Source organism: Haliotis cracherodii, unplaced genomic scaffold (genome assembly GCF_022045235.1).
Source record: "Haliotis cracherodii isolate W230 unplaced genomic scaffold, xgHalCrac1.p SCAF_36, whole genome shotgun sequence".
NCBI classification, from domain to species: domain Eukaryota; kingdom Metazoa; phylum Mollusca; class Gastropoda; order Lepetellida; family Haliotidae; genus Haliotis; species Haliotis cracherodii.
Window position 1 is genome coordinate 2,021,813 of NW_027266293.1, and position 22,905 is coordinate 2,044,717.

Here is a 22,905-nt window from a genome sequence, read left to right on the forward strand (position 1 = left end):
CTTTTCGAAAAAAAGGAGCAGCTTTCATTTTGATTTTAACTTTGTACTTAAGACTTTAATGTTTGAGACCATGCACTGCAATATGATATATTAACTTTAATCATTTATGCACACTTGATATATGCAGTATGTTTGTATTACTGGAGTGACTGTGTGAGTAAGAAGTACCGTATTCGGCGTAATAAGCGCCCCACTCTAATAAGCGCCCACGCTGATATTTGCTAATATATTGGCTAGTGAACAATCCCAATTAGCACCCTTCCCATTGATCCATGTACACAAGACTTATTTATTCGTGTATAATACACACTCCTGTGTTATATGCACCCTTAATTACTGGCAATTAAATTCTGGAAAATATATATCTGTCGTGTATAATACGCACAGACTTTTCTTTTGTATCATTTCAGGCTGTCAGCATAAACCACGAAATTTACAATCTTTCAACGCTTTCACCAAAATTATATGCTAATAAGTGCCCCCTATTTCTAATTTTGAGAGCGCCCTTGCGGTGTGTTATTGTCTGTAAAAGAAAATAAGATAAGTTGTGCAATATGTCATGGGGTTTCTGCAGAAGTGGATTTTATGAAACAGGTTCTTCTTTTTGAAAACAATTAAAAAAAATTTATTAAAAAAAAAGAACAAAAAAACCCTCCAAATTCAAGAAATTATTTTTTACATCAACCCAATTATTTTTTTATTATTTTTATCTTCTCTCTTGTCTCCTGGTTTTCTGTCTGAACAAATCAATTCAAGAAGAAATTCACGTGAAGCATTGGTAGCATTGGTAGCCTTTGATCTGGATGACTCTTTACTTACTCTCATTACACTTTTCACCGATAAATCCAGGGTCACATTTACATCTGCCGGTGAACCTGTTGCAGGCCTTACTGTTCAGGCAGTCACAGGGACGATCACAGTCGGGGCCGTGGTAGCCCTGGTCACACGCTGGAAGCACAGGATTATGGGATATACTGTAAAACGTGAAATTAATGCGTCTCCAAAAGAATGCGACCGTGGCCCCTAGCCAAAAATGAGACTCAATATGAATACGACACCCCCTCCTCTCAAGCATCAGTGGATTTATATCTAAACAAAATGGCCTCCGTCAGGTTTACAGGAGAATCCTCACATTAATCCAATCACACACCAAATAGCACCGCTTATTAGCGCTGAGTAGAGTACTTCAGCTAAAACAACGCCCTGGCTCGTGTCGGCCTTTGATGCAGTCGCAAAGAGCAAGGACACCGTGTTGGGTGGCATCTGTCTGGACTTGCAGGTGTGATCAGTGATGACATGAGTGAGTAGAATGCTTGTCTTGACCCCAGCAGCGACAATTCATAGGATGTAATTAGTGTTTGAATGACATTGTTTATATACTTGTAACAAGTGCTTCTCAATAAACAATGATAGTTGTTTGTTTTCAGCGTATGTCTAAGTTGGTATTTCTGCTATCCAAAATGTCTTATTGTTGATGTAAATGAGATGTTTAATAATGCGAGCAAAGACCACTTGCATTTTTCGCATTTAATTCACGCTCGCGTTAATATCAAGATTTACAGTAGTCATTTGACAAAATCATTTTTGTAACATCTTTGTTTCTTTTTTAACACTGCACTCAGCAATATTTCAGCTATTTGGCAGTGGCCTGTAAATAATCAAGCCTTGACTGGACAATCCAGTGATTGATATTGTGAGCACCGACCCACTCCTTTGGTGTATGATGACACACAATCAACCAGGTCGCTGAGCCTGACTGCTGGGGGCCTATTTTAACCCATAATACCTACCAATGTCGGGAATTGAACCCAGGTCTTCAGCGTGGTGAGCGAACGCTTTAGCCACTAGGCTACCCGACCGCCCCTTGTTACAGAAGATCTAAGTTCCCCGCTGGACATCACAGTTCTGTGGACAGACTCTCACCTCTCTCACAGGCAGTTCCTGTCCAGCCCTCAGCACACTTGCACTTGCCGTCGATGTGGTTGCACGTCCCCTCATGCAGACAGAAGCAGCGCAGCATGCAGCTCTCGCCGTACATGCCGTCGGGACAGGCTGCAGGGGCAACAGAAATATACATCAGTTCCAGAAAGAGATGCATCGTATATTATTTGATGCAAAAATTACTGCAAAGCATTAAAGGATAAGATTAGACAAAGCCAGTTTCATAGCCTGTATTAGAATGTGTATAAGAATGTGCTGTGCATCAGTTGTATATTGTATTGTCAGCCATTTCTTAAAGGACATGTTTAAGCTGGTGATTTCCATCTTCCTGAGGCAAGGGAGTTAACTGACTATGAAATTCCAGTTTCCACCCTTGCCGAACTAGGCTTGGATTATGGAGTTACATTTTGGCTGGACTAACGAGTCTATGCATAGTCCAATCAAAATCGCGAACCGAAATCGAAATCCGGTTCGTAAACTGTCATGCAGAGTTCGGTCGATTGCAGGATTTGCAAACTCGTTGTCCACAGATATTTTCCAAATCTTTTCATGTTTTTAATCAAGGTGCTCACGTGATTTGATGTACCTCGCGAAGCAAGACCCGTTTTATCACAAAAAAGATCTTGATGGTCGATCAGATCGTCTTGACTGGGCGCCACTATTTTTTTTGCGCAAATGCATGTGATACGTGAGGTGGAATCTGATTGGTCCATATGGGAGAGGCATAGAATGGACATAACTCATAATAGCCACTGGTGGCGCTATGATCGAGGAATTCCAGCCTAGTTCGGCAAGGGTGGAAACTGGAATTTTAAAGTCAGTTAACGCTCTTGCCTCGGGAAGATGGCGATTTCAAGGGTCAAGGTTGGGTGTCTACCCCATACATATTTGGTATATTCCCTGACTTGCTGACAGTTAACCAGAGCAATCGATAAGCTTATTTGGGTATTTTACCCAGGGGTCTGATTTTGACTGGGTATCAAAAAGTTTTAGGGGGTATTTAATTTTTTTTACAAACCTGTTTCTTCATATCTGGATATTTAACTTAAATCCTGTTTCGAAACAATCCCTGTAAATCATTTAACGCTATGTAAATAGTAGTAGTAGTTTGCGTCTCCCTCTTCGGGAAGCCATTTTCTGTTAATTTGTTTATTTCTTTAATCACCAATCAGCGACTAATTAAGATACAACATGTACATTGACTAGGCACGATGTGCTTTTCAAATGGCATCTATCAGTACAGTATGTTTGTCGCAGAAGATTTTCCGAATGTAACTGTCGGTGAGTGAATTTGGTGATCGGCTGATACACAATCATTTAATCTAACAGTTGTAATATACGTAACTGTTTAAGTAATAGTCATCATATATGCATTAATTATATTTCAATTGGGTATTTATAGTTGTTGTTGCGTATTTGATACGCTAGGATTTGATTTGTCTGCATATTTCAGTATATTTTATGCATATTTTACGCAAATACACAGCTTATCTCAAGCTCTGGCTAACTATTCTGCCATGCTCTCATTGACCTTCACCTTGAGTACCGGGTAGCTGTCATGGAGGTGGTATATTCATCACATAATGGACAGTGATGTCGATGTGATAAACTTGGTATCAAGATCTGATAAATATGCAGCCAACTAGCAGGAAGTATTTTGTCAGTGCAGTCAATGTCTGCTTGCTCAATAAACTATTGACTAACACTCCGGAAAGGTTTAGGTAGGGGTTCTGGTGTGTGGGCAATTCTGTCGACAAACATGGCTGCAAATTGTTTAGCACTATGTGATGAACGGTGCAATTCACTCCAAATAATTCTTAAATTTCTTCACTGAATGGCATTAAATCTTAAACATTGATTACAAACAATGATATTTTATGACAACTATCTTATTACGCTCTTGTGTTTCTGTTTCATAAATATGATATATTAGACATAAGAAATATGTAAATGCCCCAAAAGGCTAAAAAATTCATCTACCAATCTCTATTTAGGATATTGTCTTAGGTAAGTCTCGTGTCTACCAACCAATTCTTGTTCAAGTTAGTGCACTGTAAATACAAGTCTCACATTACCGACCAATTCTTGTTCATCTACCAATCTCTACTTAGGATATTGTCTTAGGTAAGCCTCGCGCCTACCGACCAATCTTTGTTCAAGTCAGTGCACTGTAAATACAAGTCTTGCATTACCGACCAATTCTTGTTCAAGTTAGAGCACTGTAAATACAAGTCTCGCATTACCAACCAATTCTTGTTCAAGTTAGCGCACTGTAAATACAAGTCTCACGTCTAACGACCAATTCTTGGTCAAGTTAACGCGCTGTAAATACAAGTCTTGCGTCTAGCGACCAATTCTTGTTTAAGTTAGTCCACTGTAAATACAAGTCTTGCGTCTACTGACCAATCATTGTTGAATTTAGTGACCTGTAAATACAAGTCTCGAATCTACCGACCAATTACAAACCTTCTTCGCACTGGGCACCCTTCCATCCAGGACGACACTGACACTTCCCGGTAGTTGCGTCACACGAAGCTCCGTTATCACAGCTGCATTGTTGCTCACAGTTTGGTCCGAACTTCCCGAATGGACACGGCTGGTCACACTCCCCGCCATCAAAGCCGGCTGCACATGCGCAGTGTCCAGTGACGTGGTCGCACTCCGTACTACGGGGACAGTTGCAGATGCTCTGACACTCCTGTCCGAAGAATCCCTCCGGACACGCCTTCTCACAAAATCTCCCACGCCACCCAGCAGAGCAGACGCACACGCCAGAAATGTGGTCACATGCTGCACCATTGAGGCAGCGACAGCGCTCAAGGCAACCGGCGCCAAATGTACCAATTGGGCACTCTGAAACACCAATGTCACTTACCAGAATCTCCGCAAAGGCTTTGGGAACATCAGTAAAACATAGTTAACATTAAATCACTTTGATACATGTAGTGAGTGAGTGAGTTGGGTTTTACGCCGCTTTTAACAGTATTCCAGTTATAACACGGTGTGTCCGCTTAATGTGGGAGGAAAGCCCGAAGTGATGCAGGTCTCAGACGTTTACCACTTCTGTGAAACCCACGAGCACGGGTATGGTGCTGACAAACCTAGAAACATAATCGGGGCGAACCGGGATTCGAACCCACAATCATAGGTTTCTGGCGTGCCCAAGGGACGCAACTCTGAACAGCGAATCGCGGTGCCTTAGACGACTGGGCCACCCGTGCCCCTTGATACATGTAGGTTCATTATTGGTACACACAGCTAGACAGGGACACTAAGGGCACATATTCAACACTGTACTAATTCATATACACTGGGTCACTATGGGCAGTTATTAAACACTTCACCACATTGATATAGGGGACTCTATGGGTAGTTATTATACACTTCACCACACAGATTAAGGGACAACATAGCATTGTAGATGTGGATCCTTGATCTCAACCCTGTTAAATGAAACGACAAAACCTCAAGTTTTGAAATAACAAATAGAGGTATCACAAGAAAGGAAGATCAAATTTGGGAGAGGTAAAATTTCAGATAATGGTTTGGGGCAGAAATAGGGAGTGATATACAAGATTTTGATAGAAGTTGTCTTACTCTCGTCGCACCCGACACCCTTCCACCCAGGAGTACAGAGGCACTCCCCGGTCACAGGATCACACTCCGCACTATTCCGACAGAAGCACTTCCGGAAGCAGTTTTCTCCAAACGTGCCGGGGGGACAGGCTGATTGGATGAGAACACGTGCATTACGAGTCAGAGTTTATCATGCAGGGTCAGTAAAGGTCATGACTCAAGGTCATTCAAGGTAATTTTTAATAAGGTCATTGCATATATAGGTAATTGCAATCAAGGACATTCTAGGTCATTGCATAAAGTCATTACAAATATTGGTACTTACAATCGAGGTCATTCTAGGTCATTGCATAAAGGTCATTACAAATATAGGTACTTACATTCAAGGTCATTTACAATAAGGTCATTGCATATTAAAATCAGTTCATTTGGGTGATTACAATCAAGGTCATAGGTAGGATCATTAGATGAAAGTAGGAATTAATCTCCACACAGAGAAAGCATCACTAGGATCATACAGTCATCAGGAACTGAACAAGCACAAACCACAAACTGTCAATTTAGAAGATATAACTTTATGGTTGTGACAGATTCCTTATCATCGCTGTGATCAAACTTCAGCACACATCTTGTCTCCAAACACTGATACTGAAATTGCAATGGTCATGGCTGGGACACCAACTTAACAAGATTTCAATGTAATTATCATGAGGATGTAACGATGGGAGCATGTCCCCACCTCTGTCACAGATCTGTCCTGTCCATCCTGCTTTACACGTGCATCGGCCATCCTCCGAATCACAGGTGGCGTTGTTCTCGCACATGCACCGACTCATGCACTGGTCTCCAAATCGGCCTTTAGGACACCCTACAACAGACAGCAGATGTACACATGTACAATGTATAATTCATGTATACCACAGTGTTGTAAGTATAATTCATGTATACCACAGTGTTGTATGTATAATTCATGTATACCACAGTGTTGTATGTATAATTCATGTATACCACAGTGTTGTATGTATAATTCATGTATACCACAGTGTTGTATGTATAATTCATGTATACCACAGTGTTGTATGTATAATTCATGTATACCACAGTGATGTATGTGTAATTCACATATACCACAGTGTTGTATGTATAATTCATGTATACCACAGTGTTGTATGTATAATTCACATATACCATAGTGTTGTATGTATAATTCACATATACCACAGTGATGTATGTGTAATTCATGTATACCACAGTGTTGTATGTATAATTCATGTATACCATAGTGTTGTATGTATAATTCACATATACCACAGTGTTGTATGTATAATTCACATATACCACAGTGATGTATGTGTAATTCATGTATACCACAGTGTTGTATGTATAATTCACATATACCACAGTGATGTATGTGTAATTCATGTATACCACAGTGTTGTATGTATAATTCATGTATACCATAGTGTTGTATGTATAATTCACATATACCACAGTGATGTATGTGTAATTCATGTATACCACAGTGTTGTATGTATAATTCACATATACCACAGTGATGTATGTGTAATTCATGTATACCACAGTGTTGTATGTATAATTCATGTATACCATAGTGTTGTATGTATAATTCACATATACCACAGTGTTGTATGTATAATTCATGTATACCACAGTTTGCATGTATAATTCACATATACCATAGTGATGTATGTGTAGCGGCCATAAAATTTCCGAGACCACAGACTTTTTGACTGAGGTCGGACGCCTTGTCCAATTTTCGGCCATAAAATTTCCGAGTCCCGTAATGGGATTCGAACCATGGACCCTCTGACCGAGGTCGGACACCTTGTCCACATGACCAAAGAGGTTAATCCCGTCAGCAAGCTGACAAGGTAAGGATGTTATCTGTGGGACGACTCCAGGCCCTGCTACATATGTATAATTCATAGTCTATCTGAGTCAATGGTCAAATGTTAAGGTGTATTCTAGTGACTGACACCATATAACCAAATTATTACACAGTATACAAAACCATTTTCCACAAACTTTACTTCAACTTAAAGTGAAGAGAACACCCTCCCCCCCTACCCCACCCCCCACCCCAAGTGTTGTCTTCTGTTGAACAACATAATGATCTTTGTTGTGCCAAATCCAATCACGTAAAATCAGATCTTTTAATCCAATACGACTCCTCTCTGTATCCATATATGATAAGCCCTCCACATGTTGACATACCAATAACATGTACGATGCTTAAGATTTGGAGCCAATCAGATGTTGGCTTTCTAAAGTGATTCTGTTTGACTGCTAGCCTTTGGCCTCAGCTAAAAAAATATTGATGTTGTTACCTTCGCGACAGTGAGGTCCGTACCAGCCTGCTCGGCAGATGCACTCGCCCGACACAGTGTCACAGGTGGCGCCGTTCTCGCAGCTGCACTTCTTCCCACAGTTGATGCCCCAACTTCCGTCTGGGCATGCTACACACAGGCAGAACTTACAGTCACACATGTGCAGACACAAGAACATGGTGCTGAGACGGGAAGTACAACTAGGTACCATATTTTCTTGAGTATAGTGCGCACCCATGTATAATGCGCACCCCCCTCTAGCGGATTCAATATTTTGGAAAAAAAAAATTGAAAACCAAGTGCAGAATTTTGTTTACACCGTACCCCTTTAGCGAAGTCCGGCAAACGAACGGGTGATGAGAAACTTGGTCCGTACAAATTCGAAATTTGAGATAAAAAATCACCAGACATGTTTCAAGGCGTCAATAGCAGTAATCTGACCGTGGTTGCTGTTAATAACGGTGAGTTGTGCGATCTTCCGATTGCTTCACACAAAATTTTGCCGAAATTAATTAAAACAATATTAAAAGGAATTTTGAATAAAATTAATAAAACAAATTACAAACATAAGTCCAGATATACAAAGAACAATTTTTTTAGCCAGACAGTGTAATTACATGACTAATTTGCGAACTTCAGTGTGGATTTGTTGACATGGTATTTCCGGTGTTACGCGCTCACGGTAATGTCTTTCCATGGAGGAAAAAACATCACAACTCATTAATTTGTGTATAATGCGCACCCCCTTCTGTGTTTTTTTAAAAAAAAGTGCGCACTATACTCAAGAAAATACGGTATCTGTTGTAAGGCATGTAGTTCATGCACTTACCATGATCGTAATTTATCCATAATGTGATGCTTCGTCAATTCTACTTCAAGGTCTCTAGAATTAACTTTTTCATGCTTTTGTAAATCTTTTGTAAATGAAGCTGGATCATACTTGGGAACACAGAATCATTCAACAATGTGATGCAAAGATTATGTTATGACCTGTCACATGGACTTATGATGATTATTATTATGTATATTATTTGCGTTTATGGAGGTATAAACATTAATCCAAATTTGTTTTGGTTAATGGAAACAAATGGAAAAACAATTGTTTTGTTAGTCAATCAAATGCCATGGAATTATTTGCAATTCATTTTTTTCACAATGTTGGTTTGGTTTGTTTGTTTGTTGTTTAACGCCGCACTCAGCAATATTCCAGCTATATGACGGCGGTCTGGAAATAATCGAGTCTGGACCAGATAATCCAGTGATTGACATCATGAGCATCGGTCCTCGCAATTGGGATCGATGACATCCATCAACCAAGTCAGCGAGCCTGACCACCCGATCCCGTTAGTCGCCTTTTATGACAAGCATAGTCACCTTTTACGCTAAGCATGGGTAGCTGAAGACCTATTCTACCCCGGAATCTTCACGGGTCTTCACAATGTATTGCTATGACTGTTGTGTATCTTGGTCCTAATGTGGAGCTTAGATCATTGTCCAGAACTGTAGATTGTAGACTTGCAGAACTGCGGGATTGTATTTTGTTGATTAGTACTCAAACGAAAAAGAAAAATTCACGCTAAAGTTAACTGAACTGATGTCTGTTCAAAGGGTTTGAGAGCAGCTAGTCTACACTGCAGCTAGAAACTGGAGGGAGAGTTGTCATGCTCGGATCGCGTAGTCAGAGTGAGTGAGTGAGTGAGTGAGTGAAAGAGGGGCACTACATCTCATGACCATGGTCCGTCAATACTTTTGGAGCAGGCAAACCATTTATCAACAGTGAGACTTGAACCCCACCATCAGGGTGAGATGACACACTGGATGGTTTTTGATGGTCACATGTAAAGCCGTTTGCATCCTCTAACTTTAATCACCATTTATGATAAACAAGATGGATGTCAGTCACCAAATTTGATCTGGAATCCCAACAGGGAGACATGTGTATGATACCGGGGACCTTCTCTGCTCGGGAATCACTACCGGAAAATGAGCATGGAGTGCTGGGGACATATTCTGACCTGAATCCCAACAGGGAGACAAGCATTGGGCATTGGGGACATATTCTGACCTGAATCCAAACAGAGAGACAAGCATTGGGCACTGGGGACCAATTATGACCTGATTGCCAACAGAGAGACAAGCATGGGGTGCTGGGGACATATTCTGACCTGAATCCCAACAGGGAGACAAGCATGGGATACTGGGGACCTTCTCTGATTGGGAATCACTACAGGAAAATGAGAATGGGGTACTGGGGACCTACTCTGCTTTGGTAGACAAGCATTGGGCACTGGGGACCAATTATGACTTGATTGCCCACAGAGAGACAAGCATGGGGTGCTGGGAACATATTCTGACCTGAATCCCAACAGGGAGACAAGCATTGGGCACAGAGGACCAATTATGACCTGATTGCCAACAGAGAGACAAGCATGGGGTACTGGGGACCCATTCTGACCTAAACCCCACAAGTAGACAAGCATGAGGCACTGAGGTAATGGAATGAGGACTTCATGAATAGATGCATCACTGTCATTACCCCTTATTTCACAACGATTTTAACTATCACCTCAGCCTCCATGTGAAACTCACGTTCTTGGCATTTCTTGCCCGTTTTACCAGCCTTGCACGAACACACGCCAGTCTGGGCATCACACAGACTGCCCCCGCAGTCACACGTCAGCAAACAGTTCTCCCCATGTTTGCCGCCAGGACATGCTGTAGGCGGGAACAGAGCATGCCAGGAAAAGAAAGGGGGATAACTCTAGATGGATCAAATCTAAGAGCACTGTCAGTTGGAGTTATTGTACCTAAGACACACTATGTCTTTTTACCAATGCTTATGATATATGACAATATATATGTAAGAATGTTTTATCGTACGTTTGTTTTAACAATGCACTGAGCAAGATTCCGACTATATGACGCTGATCTATATTTTAAGTAAGCTCCCAAAACTAGTTTAAGCGTGAGGTAACTTGGGTCTTGGTCTGTCACTACACAGCTAACCAAAGGTTGAAAATGGTTATTTTGTAAACTCTAGCATGTTCAGTATGTGTGATAACTTGTTCCAAAATATTCTGTAGACATAAATCACAATAAGTCTGCTTTGAACGCAGATCATCCACAACCAGCTTCTACAGGAAATATCGCTTTGGTGAGATTAAGTGATATCTCCTAAGAAATTCCAGCTCAGTGCAGACCATTGTGAAGTCATCAACCAAATGACATCCTTAATCTCTCTGCCACTGAAGCTGGTTTGCTGTGGGTTTTTCAAATTCCACTGATTGTTACTGTTTGATGATAAATACAATATCAGACTCAGACGTTTAAACTTTATTGACTTGTGTCAAGATGTTTGATGTCAAGAGACATGAAGGGCTTAGTAGATGTAATATCTATCAAATGTTGTTGTTGTGGTTTGTTGTTCGATGCCGCACTCAGCAATATTCAGCCTATATATGACAACGGTCTGTAAATAATCGAGTCTGGACCAGACAATATAGTGATATTGATCATGAGCATTGTTCTGCGCAATTGGGATACAAAGACATGCATCAACCAAGTCAGCGAGCCTGACCACCCGATCTCGTTAGTCGCCTTTTACAACTCTCCTTTTAGGACAAGCATGGGTTGCTGAAGATCTATTCTAACCCGGATCGTCATGGGTTAACCTCTTAATTGAGTTGTGACATCTACAGTTAGTTAAGCCTCCGTGGCAACTACAACAACTACAAACTCCAACTGACAGTGAGAAACAAATATGGCAAAACAAAAGAACTAAGGACAAAGAGACATGTAGGCAAAATACTCCACTACTGAAAGCTTTAGTTTGAGATTGCATGCTTTAGAGAACTAGATCTGACTATATAGTCTAATTAATCTGACTATATGTGACATTAATCCGACTATACTCTCAGGCAGGTTGGAAGCAACTCTGATGTCGTCAATGTGTTGTCCTAAGTGTCCACCATTAGCAATCAAGTTCCCACTGCTGTTCATGGTATTGAAATTTAATGCTCTCAATAATGTTCCACAACACTGAGATTGTTGCCGTTAGAAAAGAATTGAAATAGGAAACCATTTTTTTCACAAACTATGAATAATGTAATCTTACAGTATATTGATTTGAAGCTTTTTTTATTGAACACAACGAAAAGATAATTATTCCGCATATAACATTAACAACCTGTATGTGAGTACTCACGTTCATCGCAGCGCTGGCCGAACCAGCCGGAGGGGCAGTCACGCAGACAGTAACCAGTCACGTGGTTGCACTTAGTGTCCGCGGGGCAGTCGCACTTCTTGCTGCAGCTGGGTCCGTAACTGTCCTGCGGGCACTGGAACCCACACTGGTCACCATGGTAACCAGGCTTACAGTAGCAGTCGCCATTCTGTGGATGAGGAGGGTGTCAGGAATATTTATAGACAGGAGTAATGGTGGGTGAGTGAGTGAATAGAGTTTGAAATGACTTCTAACGTTTAATCACTTGGCTTGCCCGCTGACCTTACTGTGTAAATGAACAACAGAGGATGTAAAGTTGCCCTGAGTGGGTGAATGTATGACAGAGGATGTAAAGTTGCCCTGAGTGGGTGAATGTATGACAGAGGTTGTAAAGGTGCCCTGAGTGGGTGAATGTATGACAGAGGTTGTAAAGGTGCCCTGTGTTGGTGAATGTACGACAGAGGATGTAAAGTTGCCCTGAGTGGGTGAATGTATGACAGAGGATGTAAAGTTGCCCTGAGTGGGTGAATGTACGACAGAGGCTGTAAAGTTGCCCTGAGTGGGTGAATGTACGACAGAGGTTGTAAAGTTGCCCTGAGTGGGTAAATGAACGACAGAGGATGTAAAGTTGCCCTGAGTGGGTGAATGTATGACAGAGGATGTAAAGTTGCCCTAAAAGGGTGAATGTATGACAGAGGATGTAAAGTTGCCCTGAGTGGGTGAATGTATGACAAAGGATGTAAAGTTGCCCTGAGTGGGTGAATGTATGACAGAGATGTATCTTGGATGATGTAAAGTATCTTTAGATCATGCCGAGTCAGTCTATGTATTCGTAATTCATACTTGGTCAAACAGTGTGTCCATAGGTCAATCTGGGTAACCAGGATAGCAAGTACCTTCTTTAGGTCACACAATCTAACTTGAGGTCAAAATACCAATGTCAGGGTCACAGTACTCTCAGGGTCCATGACATACAGAAGGGCCACACCATTGAACACAACATGACACTATTGACCTTGGGGTCATACCACTGAGCACGACATGACTCTACTGACCATGGGGTCATACCACTGATCTATGTACTGACAATAGTAATCTCGGGATGACATCACATACCTCTGGGTCACACTTCTTGGTGTACTCAGTGTTGCAGTCACACTGCTCCAAACAGTTGGACCCCCAGGTGAAGGAGGGACAGGGCTGGTTGCAGGCGGGGCCGTACGTGCCAGGGTCACACTCACAGTAGCCGAACACACGGTTGCAGTAGCCGTTGGTGCACGGCTTGGGGCACATCTTGTCACATCTTTCACCAAAGTATCCAGGTGGACAGCCATCTTGGCATCGGTCACCGGCGACCCCTGGTGGACAGATGCACTTGCCTGTCACATGATCACAGGTGCCGCTGTTCTCACAGGTGCACATTTTGCTGCAGCCGTCGCCATAGTTACCCTGGAAACATGTCAGTGATGCAGGAAGATGAGTTTCAATTTTCCTGGTTTTAAAACGTTTGTGATTATTTGTCACATGATTACAAGAACTAACATTAGTGTCATGGCAATGTAGTCCATCTGGACATTATTTTCAGTCTGACCTCTCCAGTAATGTGGAAATGTTGTACTTTTGTACCAGCCACCTCTGAACAAGACTTATTACAGGAAATTTTGCAGGGGCAGTCGGGTAGCCTAGTGGTTAAAGCGTTCGCTCGTCACGCCGAAGACCTGGGTTTCGATTCCTGACATGGGTACAATGTGTGAAGCCCATTTCTGGTGTTCCCCGCCGTGATATTGCTGGAATATTGCTAAAAGCGGCATAAAACCATACTCACTCACTCACGCACCTAGCCCTGGGCAAGACTTCTTACAGGAAATGTTGTACTTCTGTAGTACCTAGCTCTGGACAAGACTTCTTACAGGAAATGTTGTACTTCTGTAGTACCTAGCTCTGGACAAGACATGTTACAGGAAATTTTGTACTTCTGTAGTACCTACCTCCTGACAAGACTCGTTACAGGTGATGCCGATCCATCCTGCTGTGCACTGGCAGCCATCTTGTTTGTCGTTGCACTTGGCGCCGTTGAGGCAGTTGGTGCAGGTGAGCAGACAGTTGGGGCCGAAGGACCCGGGGATACACTCTGGAGGGGGACAACATTGTGGTCAGTTGGAGGAAATATGTCACATCCTGCGATAAACTGATTTACTTGTCAAGCCATTTCTCAACTCATATATGAAACACAATGACACTGTAAACAAAATATTTTCAAAAATTAATATCATCAAACTTAAATTAAAATTGTCAGAGTTGTTAAATAGAAATAAAACTTTTACTAATCCAACAAAGTTTATGTCCCAACGCTGCATACTTCTCTGTCACTGTCTCACAGCAAACAATAATTGTGTTCTCAATGTCATTTTTCTCTTTTATATTTATTGACTATTTTGAAAACAGTTCTTTTAACAAAATATTCCTTAAAGGAAATTGTATACCGTATTCAACATAATAAGTGCCCACGGTGATATTTGCTAATATATTGGCTAGTGAACAATCCCAATTAGCACCCCTTCCGATTGATCAATGTACATAAGACTTTACGCACTCATGTGTATTATGCCCCCTTAATTATGGGCAATCAAATTCTGGAAAATATATCTGTCCGATATGGTACGCACAGACTTTTCTTTTGGATCATTTCAGGCGTTTAGCAAAAACTACGAAAATTAAGATCTTTCAAATCTGTTTTTTTTGCACCAAAATTATATTCTTATAAGAGCCCCCTATTTCTAATTTTGAGAGCGCCCCGGGCGCTTATTACGTCGAATACAGTATCTGACAAATGTCCCAGTGATTCAGTAACACTGGCTGCCAGGACTTTGCAAACATGTTATTTATGTAATGCTTAGATCAGCTTTAATACGACTTCATCTCTTTTCACAGTAGTTACCATCGTTAAACAGATACTTCAGAATATGATGAAATTATTCCTGAAATTGCCTTTACAAAATTTTAATGTTAAAAATAAAATAAATACAATTTGCCATGTTTGTGTTTTCTCATATAGTTGTTACCAAATGTAGTAGACATATGTTAAGTATAAACAAGAATGGAGACAGATTAGGATTTGACAAAGGGAATACCGAGAGAGTGGCAGAACATTAAAGCAACAAGGGGACATCACTCTGGATGTCTCTCCAGCGACGATGAAGCGAGTTGAGAAAACACATGAAACATGAGAATATACAGCCTGGACAGACAGTTGACATCAGGCACGTCCTGGACACCACAGACGAGCTTATACAGGACACCTGCTGGGTTATAACAAGACACCTGCAGGGTTATAACAGGTCATAACAGGACACCTGCAGGGTTATAACAAGACAATTGCAGGGTTATAACAAGACACCTGCAGGATTATAACAGGACACCTGCAGGATTATAACAGGTTATAACAGGACACCTGTATGGTTATAACATGAAACCTGCAGGTTATAATAGATTATAACAGGACACCTGCAGGGTTATAAAAGGACAAGTGCAGGGTTATAACAAGACACCTGCAGGGTTATTACAGGTTATAACAAGACACCTGTATGGTTATAACATGAAACCTGCAGGTTATAATAGGTTATAACAGGACACCTGCAGGGTTATAAAAGGACAAGTGCAGGGTTATAACAAGACACCTGCAGGGTTATAACAGGACACCTGTATGGTTATAACATGAAACCTGCAGGTTATAATAGGTTATAACAGGACACCTGCAGGGTTATAACAAGACACCTGCAGGTCTGACACAGGACACCAGGTTCACAGGACACAGGACACCATGATACAAAGTGGGCTTAATACAGGTGGACTGATGACAAGATAGATGGGCTTATAACACAACACCAGATAAGCTAAATACAGGTCTACACATTGTCTTATAAAAGTTCAGGATGGACAAACCTGATACAGGGCATATAACCAGACAAATTTGCTATATAACCGGGCAAACTTGATATATATAACCGGACAAACTTGATACAGGTCAATGCATAGGCATGTGACAGAGCAAACTCTATACAGGTCAATGGGTGGGCATATAACCAGACAATCTTGATACAGGTCAATGGGTGGGCATATAACCAGACAATCTTGATATATAACCGGACAAACTTGATACAGGTCAATACATTGGCTTGTGACAGGGCAAACTTGATACAGGTCAATGGGTGGGCATATAACCGGACAAACTTGATACAGGTCAATGGGTGGGCATATAACCAGACAAACTTGATACAGGTCAATGAAGGGCCATATAACCAGACAAACTTGATATATAACCGGACAAACTTGATACAGGTCAATGAAGGGCCATATAACCAGACAAACTTGATATATAACCGGACAAACTTGATACAGGTCAATGAAGGGCCATATAACCAGACAAACTTGATATATAACCGGACAAACTAGATACAGGTCAATGAAGGGCCATATAACCGGACAAACTTGATATATAACCGGACAAACTTGATACAGGTCAATGAAGGGCCATATAACCAGACAAACTTTATATATAACCGGACAAACTAGATACAGGTCAATGAAGGGCCATATAACCAGACAAACTTGATATATAACCGGACAAACTAGATACAGGTCAATGAAGGGCCATATAACCAGACAAACTTGATATATAACCGGACAAACTAGATACAGGTCAATGAAGGGCCATATAACCAGACAAACTTGATATATAACCGGACAAACTAGATACAGGTCAATGAAGGGCCATATAACCAGACAAACTTGATATATAACCGGACAAACTTGATACAGGTCAATGAAAGGCCATATAACCAGACAAACTTGATATATAACTGGACAAACTAGATACAGGTCAATGAAGGGCCATATAACCAGACAAACTTGATATATAACCGGACAAACTAGATACAGGTCAATGAAGGGCCATATAACCAGACAAACTTGATATATAACCGGACAAACTTGATACAGGTCAGTGAAGGGCCATATAACCAGACAAACTTGATATATAATCGGACAAACTAGATACAGGTCAATGAAGGGCCATATAACCAGACAAACTTGATATATAACCGGACAAACTTGATACAGGTCAATGCTTGGGCTTGTGACAGGACGAACTTGATACAGGTCAATGGGTGGGCATATAACCAGACAAACTTGATACAGGTCAATGGGTGGGCATTTGACAGGAGATGCTAGGAGAGCAGATGCTAGACAATATAATTTTTGTTGAGTATCTGTCTCAGGAGGAGTAAAGGAAACTCCAAAAAAAGTACCCAGTATCTGATCACAATCCTTCTCATAGACATCTGGGGTATTAGGGGTACTTATAATTGCAAAATCAGCATTGCTAGAAACACCCATAAAATATCTCACGTCATGTGCCCTGAAGAAGCAATCCTTATCCTCAGTGATCAAGGACCAAATGTATTTTCTTGCTTTGCAAACAAACATATCAATCAAATATGCTGTGTCTGCATATTTATATTTAAGTTTTCAAGTTTTATTTTAAGAATTAAATTCCAATCAACCCTGATGAATCTGTCTCATCCCTCTTCCCTCATCCCTCATCCCTCTACTAACTAAGAAAATATGTACACAGGATAAAATACAGTGGTCCAGCGTAATGAAATAAGTCTACATCCAAGTCCTAGGATCTTGATGAGGGACGAAGATTAAAGTTTGTGTTTGATGTTTTCCTGGAAGAGAAGAGTTAGCCCTGGAAGACCTGAGACAACAGGGCTGGAGGGATAGCTCCCTTGTACATAGAGATGCTGAAGTAGGACAGCTGACATTAGTGTACAGAGAGTGTACACGTGACTGTACAGAGACAATGTATGACAAATAATGGTGACAAGAGCGCTAAACTAGACATGCAGTGCCAGGGGTGTCAGGTCGCGCCGACCTCCGGTATACTTACTCTTGTCCACAGCTGCGCAATAAGGAACAAAATACTAACATGAAACCACGGCAACCACAGAAAGAGGGCAAGTCAAGCCCTGTCACCATCACAACTCTAGTAAGAGTGATATGGATATATAAGATGGATATATATCACCACTCCACTGGTTAGAGCTCTACTAAGGAGGCAGTATAGATATAAATCACAGCTCCACTGGTTAGAGCTCTAAGGAGGTAGTAGGGATATATATCACCACTCCACTTCAGAGAAGCTATTCAGATATATGTCCCAACACTAGAGTGGCAATATCGATATATACCACCGCTCTAGAGAAGCAATATCGATATATACCACCGCTCTAGAGAAGTAATATTGATATATACCACCGCTCTAGAGAAGCAATATTGATATATACCACCGCTCTAGAGAAGCAATATTGATATATACCACCGCTCTAGAGAAGCAATATCGATATATACCACTGCTCTAGAGAAGTAATATCGATATATATCACCGCTCTAGAGAAGCAATACGGTTATATATCAAGACACCAGTAGCTCCTGGTTAAGACTGGCCATATGGAGTCTGCCTACTCCACTAGGTATTGTATACAGACTGACTGATGGTATTGAAGTCAGCTGGCAGTATTTAGTGAGTTCACCTCAATAAGTGTCAGTGTTAGCATATAGAGATAGGTTAGTCAGATTGTCAGGGGACCTACAAACAACATAGTCACAAAATATTTGCTATATTCTACACTGATGCTCACAACAAGTTTCAAAAACCTGACTGCATCTTTTCAAGATTATTATTATTAATAACTGTTATACTAAGACAAAAATCTTTAGGCACGCTTCTGCCTAGATGTTCTCTATGGCAATACTGGGCTTGAAGCTTTAAAACTATTATCTCTACACCTTGCTACCATCACTTTCTGATAGGGTTCTGATAAACAGTTTTAAAAGGTTATCATGACTATGTAGGAGATATATATGTTAGTCCTCTACCAATTAGCATGTGACTGTCATTCATTGGCGTAAGTGATTTGGTGGTATCGGAGATTCCAGTGCAGAGTGTGTGAGAAGTGTGAACAATTGTGTGTGACACAGTTGGATCATATGCATGTGTGTAGTCAGTTGACGACTTCGAATGTGAAAAATGATAACATTATAAAGAAAATATCGGACTGCATGCCGCTCAACGTGAAGTGCCAAAGTCAGCATTGACCGTTTCTGGTAGTTGTGTGCCGAGAAGTTTGGCCGAAACTTTTTAAACTCGCAATATTTTCTTTTTGAGGTAAATACACAACTGAAAGTTTTGATATTGAACCAGCTGAGCATTTATGCATGTCATATGTAATTTAAATCTTACACAAAGCCTTCTTCGTAAATAGATATGGTGAGTTTTATTTGTGGATGTCCTTATGCTATTCGTCTGTCGAACTGGTTGGACAATAGCAACACAGCTAGTGACACACTCTGTCGAACTGGTTCGACAGTATAGCGTTGAGAGCTTTAACGACATGTTACAATGTGTGACTGTATAGTCAGCTGATGACTAACTGTGTGAAGCACTGACAACTCTAAACAATATGTTACAATATGTGACAGTGTGTGTAAGAATAGGTTACAATATATGACAGTGTGTGTAAGAATATGTGACAATGTGTGACAGTGTGTGTAACAATATGTGACAATGTGTGACAGTGTGTGCAACAATATGTACAATGTGTTACCATGTGTAACAATATGTACAATGTGTGACAGTGTGTGTAACAATATGTACAATGTGTGACAGTGTGTGTAACAATATGTACAATGTGTGACCGTGTGTGTAACAATATGTACAATGAGTGACAGTGTGTGTAACAATATGTGACAATGTGTGTAACAATATGTACAATGTGTGACAGTGTGTGTAACAATATGTACAATGTGTGACAGTGTGATGGGTGAGACTGAAACATCCCTGTGTATCAGGTTGCAGCTACAGTGTGTGACAGTGTGATGGGTGAGACTGACACATCCCTGTGTATCAGGTTGCATCAAGTGAAGCAGAGAAGTGTGAGAACGTGCTACCTCCAACATGTGAGTAATGCTACATCAAGAGTCAAGTTTCTCACCACGGATTACCGTAACCCAGATGGTTATCTATTTTCAAACATGTTGAATTATTTATTTTCCATTTGAAGGTTTGAAATAAGTTTTGACATAACCAATTCCAACGATAAGCTGATCAGCCATGCCATGCAAGGTTTTCAAGCCTTGGATAGACATTTTGATCAAATTGTGTTTTAAGTTGGATGGTTTGGAAATCGAAATATAACCAAAAAAACATAATTTGCATACCTCTGTATTTCCCTAGAAATAAGTGAGAAACAAGACCATTCTTTAAGCATTGTAAGTGATGTAGGGTTATATACCAGTGCCCCGGAGTCAGGTATAAAGGCGTGGCACGACTTACCCACATTGTTGTCATTGTAGGGGAGATCGGGTGGGGCTAGCAGTTAAACAAATATACATTACTAATCGGCAGGGCAATATATGTACACTACTCAAGCTTTGATAGGAGCAGTGAGATATTCTGCTTAAATATTACATTTGATTAATTTGGTGCAGTATGGGTGAGGTGAAATTGGGTTTAATGTCGCGTCCAAGGTTATTGCACTTATATAGCGACGTGCATGTACGTGTGTGTGTGGCTGCTTGTACTAGTCCAGACTGATGCCGATTTATAGTGCTAGCACACTGAGATACCATGCCGCAGTTTAACATGAATACCCCACTCAGACACAGTATACTGACTCCGAGCCGACCAGTCCTTGTTTTAGCCCCTTAATGCCGAGTGCCAGACAGGGTAACAACAAGTACCATCTTTTGCCGTCTTTTGGTATGACGCGGCCGGGGATCAAACCCCGGACCTTCCGCTCTCTGGGCGGACGCTCTACCACTAGACCACGGTGCAGTATGGAACAATTACAATGTCTATGAAATGTTAAGCAATATTCTGTGTCTCACTATAGTGATGAAGTAACAAGTCACTTAAACTTTTGATTTTAACAAAACCTGTTGACTGACATCCTTAATTATTGGGCACCCTATTATTATAATACCCTGGATTGTGGAGGATGTACTGAGTGCATAAAAATATCAATGTGAAATAAACACATCTAAGTTTCATTCCAACTGAGTCTGGAGAAACACAACACCAATCTTAAGAAGATGCAATACCCAGTCGATACATACAGTCCTCTCACCCCATGATGAGACTCCACCTTCATCAGCATCAGATGATGAAGGAGCAATAAGTAAGGATAAGAATTTATGGATGAACAACTTCTTTATTACAATTAAGAGCGACGTTTCAGTGTAGGTTCTTGTAGATCAGGAAACAACAAGAAGCCATCAACATCAAATGACTTCAGCCGTCAGTCAACCGTGACCAAGGCTATTACATACCCCTGGTGTACCATCAACTCATCAAAGACCCCAATCAGCCATAATCCCGTTGATTATATTACTGGCTTCATCCTTTGTTTATGTCAATGACTTCACCCATGGTCATCATCACTGCCCTTGTGTGTACACAACAGGCTTCTCTACTCCAGTATAACAATATCTACCCTACTGTATAAGCATTGCCTCCTACTTGCATATATACTTGCCTACTACAATCTGTATACCTTAGGCATATACCTAATTAAAACAGGACTAATTAGTCGCATTTAAACCCCAAATAAAATATTAAAACCAAAACTACCTTATCAAACAACCACCTAACACACACAGCTCCCTTAGTTAGTCCCCCACCCACTCTTGTCTTTCTTTCAAAATTTCAAAATTTCAAAATTACTATATAAGCAACCCCTAAAGCCCCCCTCCTGGGTTGCACAAACTCACTTTTCCCCATTTTGGAAACACATTAAAGGCCTGGCCGGGCCCGTGCGCGACATACGCTTGCAGTTGGAAAGCGCACGTTAAATCTCCAATATAAGTAAGTAAGTAAGTCTGTATATCACTTGCTTGATAAAGTCTAACACCTACACTGAAACGTCGCTCTTAATTGTAATAAAGAAGTTGTTCATCCATAAATTCTTATCCTTACTTAGTACTCCAACTTCTAAATGCCCATCAAAGAAGATGAAGGAGTAAGTATATACTCCAAAACACGTTCCTCATAATAAAGAAGTTCATTCTCTTCCTCAATGCCTTTCAGAGACTTGATAGTCTCAATCTTGTTTGGTTTGAGGACTGTGTATATCTAGTCAATCAATATTTATATGTATGATTTATTGAAATTTAATACAGAAAAAATATCACACACACATCTGTCATTTACTGATATGTACAGTTGAGGAAGTACCTTCAGTTACTAGAAATGCAAAACTGAACATTTTTTCATAAAAAAAATACATTTAAACAAATTAGTTGTTCAGTTGTGCATTTCCACCTATGAAAACATATCATAAACAGAATCCAGAAATATATGTCTTACTTTCCAACTGAATCTTGTCATGCATGTCACTGCACGCTACACAACAAGACGCTACGTCCGATATCTAGCATATTATCTAGCCAGGACAAGTCAACACTGTTACACGTTGTCAGAAGATAGTGTTGATATTGATGATATCAACACGAAAGTTATAACAGTTCACAGAATAAATACCTAGTTGTTCGAAAATTATTTCAAATTAGCAAACCAATGAAAGTGTTCAGGATATTAGTACTTTTAGAACGAAACAAAAATGTTTTAACATTTACTTTTTCAAATTAATTTTTATGCATTAATATGAAATAAATAGTACATCTAAGAGTGGGTAGTTTTTATTCGTGTAAATCTGAATATGTTTGAGATGTTTGACTTGTGATGGCCCTGTCATGCCT

At 40.6% G+C, this 22,905-nt stretch overlaps 1 protein-coding gene across 9 annotated transcripts in view; it reads right to left on the reverse strand.

The window, feature by feature from the left end:
• The window catches only part of LOC139477840 (multiple epidermal growth factor-like domains protein 6), a 78,539-nt gene that overhangs the window by 38,321 nt on the left and 17,313 nt on the right, over window positions 1-22,905 (reverse strand). For 7 of the 9 annotated variants that reach the window (XM_071260266.1, XM_071260263.1, XM_071260264.1 and 4 more), the window contains 11 exons: window positions 20,483-20,518; window positions 14,076-14,218; window positions 13,204-13,536; window positions 12,070-12,256; window positions 10,455-10,580; window positions 7,866-7,994; window positions 6,257-6,385; window positions 5,539-5,667; window positions 4,408-4,794; window positions 1,924-2,052; window positions 820-948 (listed from right to left, as the gene is read on the reverse strand). In XM_071260266.1, the coding sequence (XP_071116367.1) occupies window positions 820-948; window positions 1,924-2,052; window positions 4,408-4,794; window positions 5,539-5,667; window positions 6,257-6,385; window positions 7,866-7,994; window positions 10,455-10,580; window positions 12,070-12,256; window positions 13,204-13,536; window positions 14,076-14,218; window positions 20,483-20,518 (1,857 nt within the window). The remainder of the gene's footprint in view (window positions 1-819; window positions 949-1,923; window positions 2,053-4,407; window positions 4,795-5,538; window positions 5,668-6,256; window positions 6,386-7,865; window positions 7,995-10,454; window positions 10,581-12,069; window positions 12,257-13,203; window positions 13,537-14,075; window positions 14,219-20,482; window positions 20,519-22,905) is intronic. The other 2 variants (XM_071260265.1, XM_071260267.1) reach the window with 2 other exon arrangements.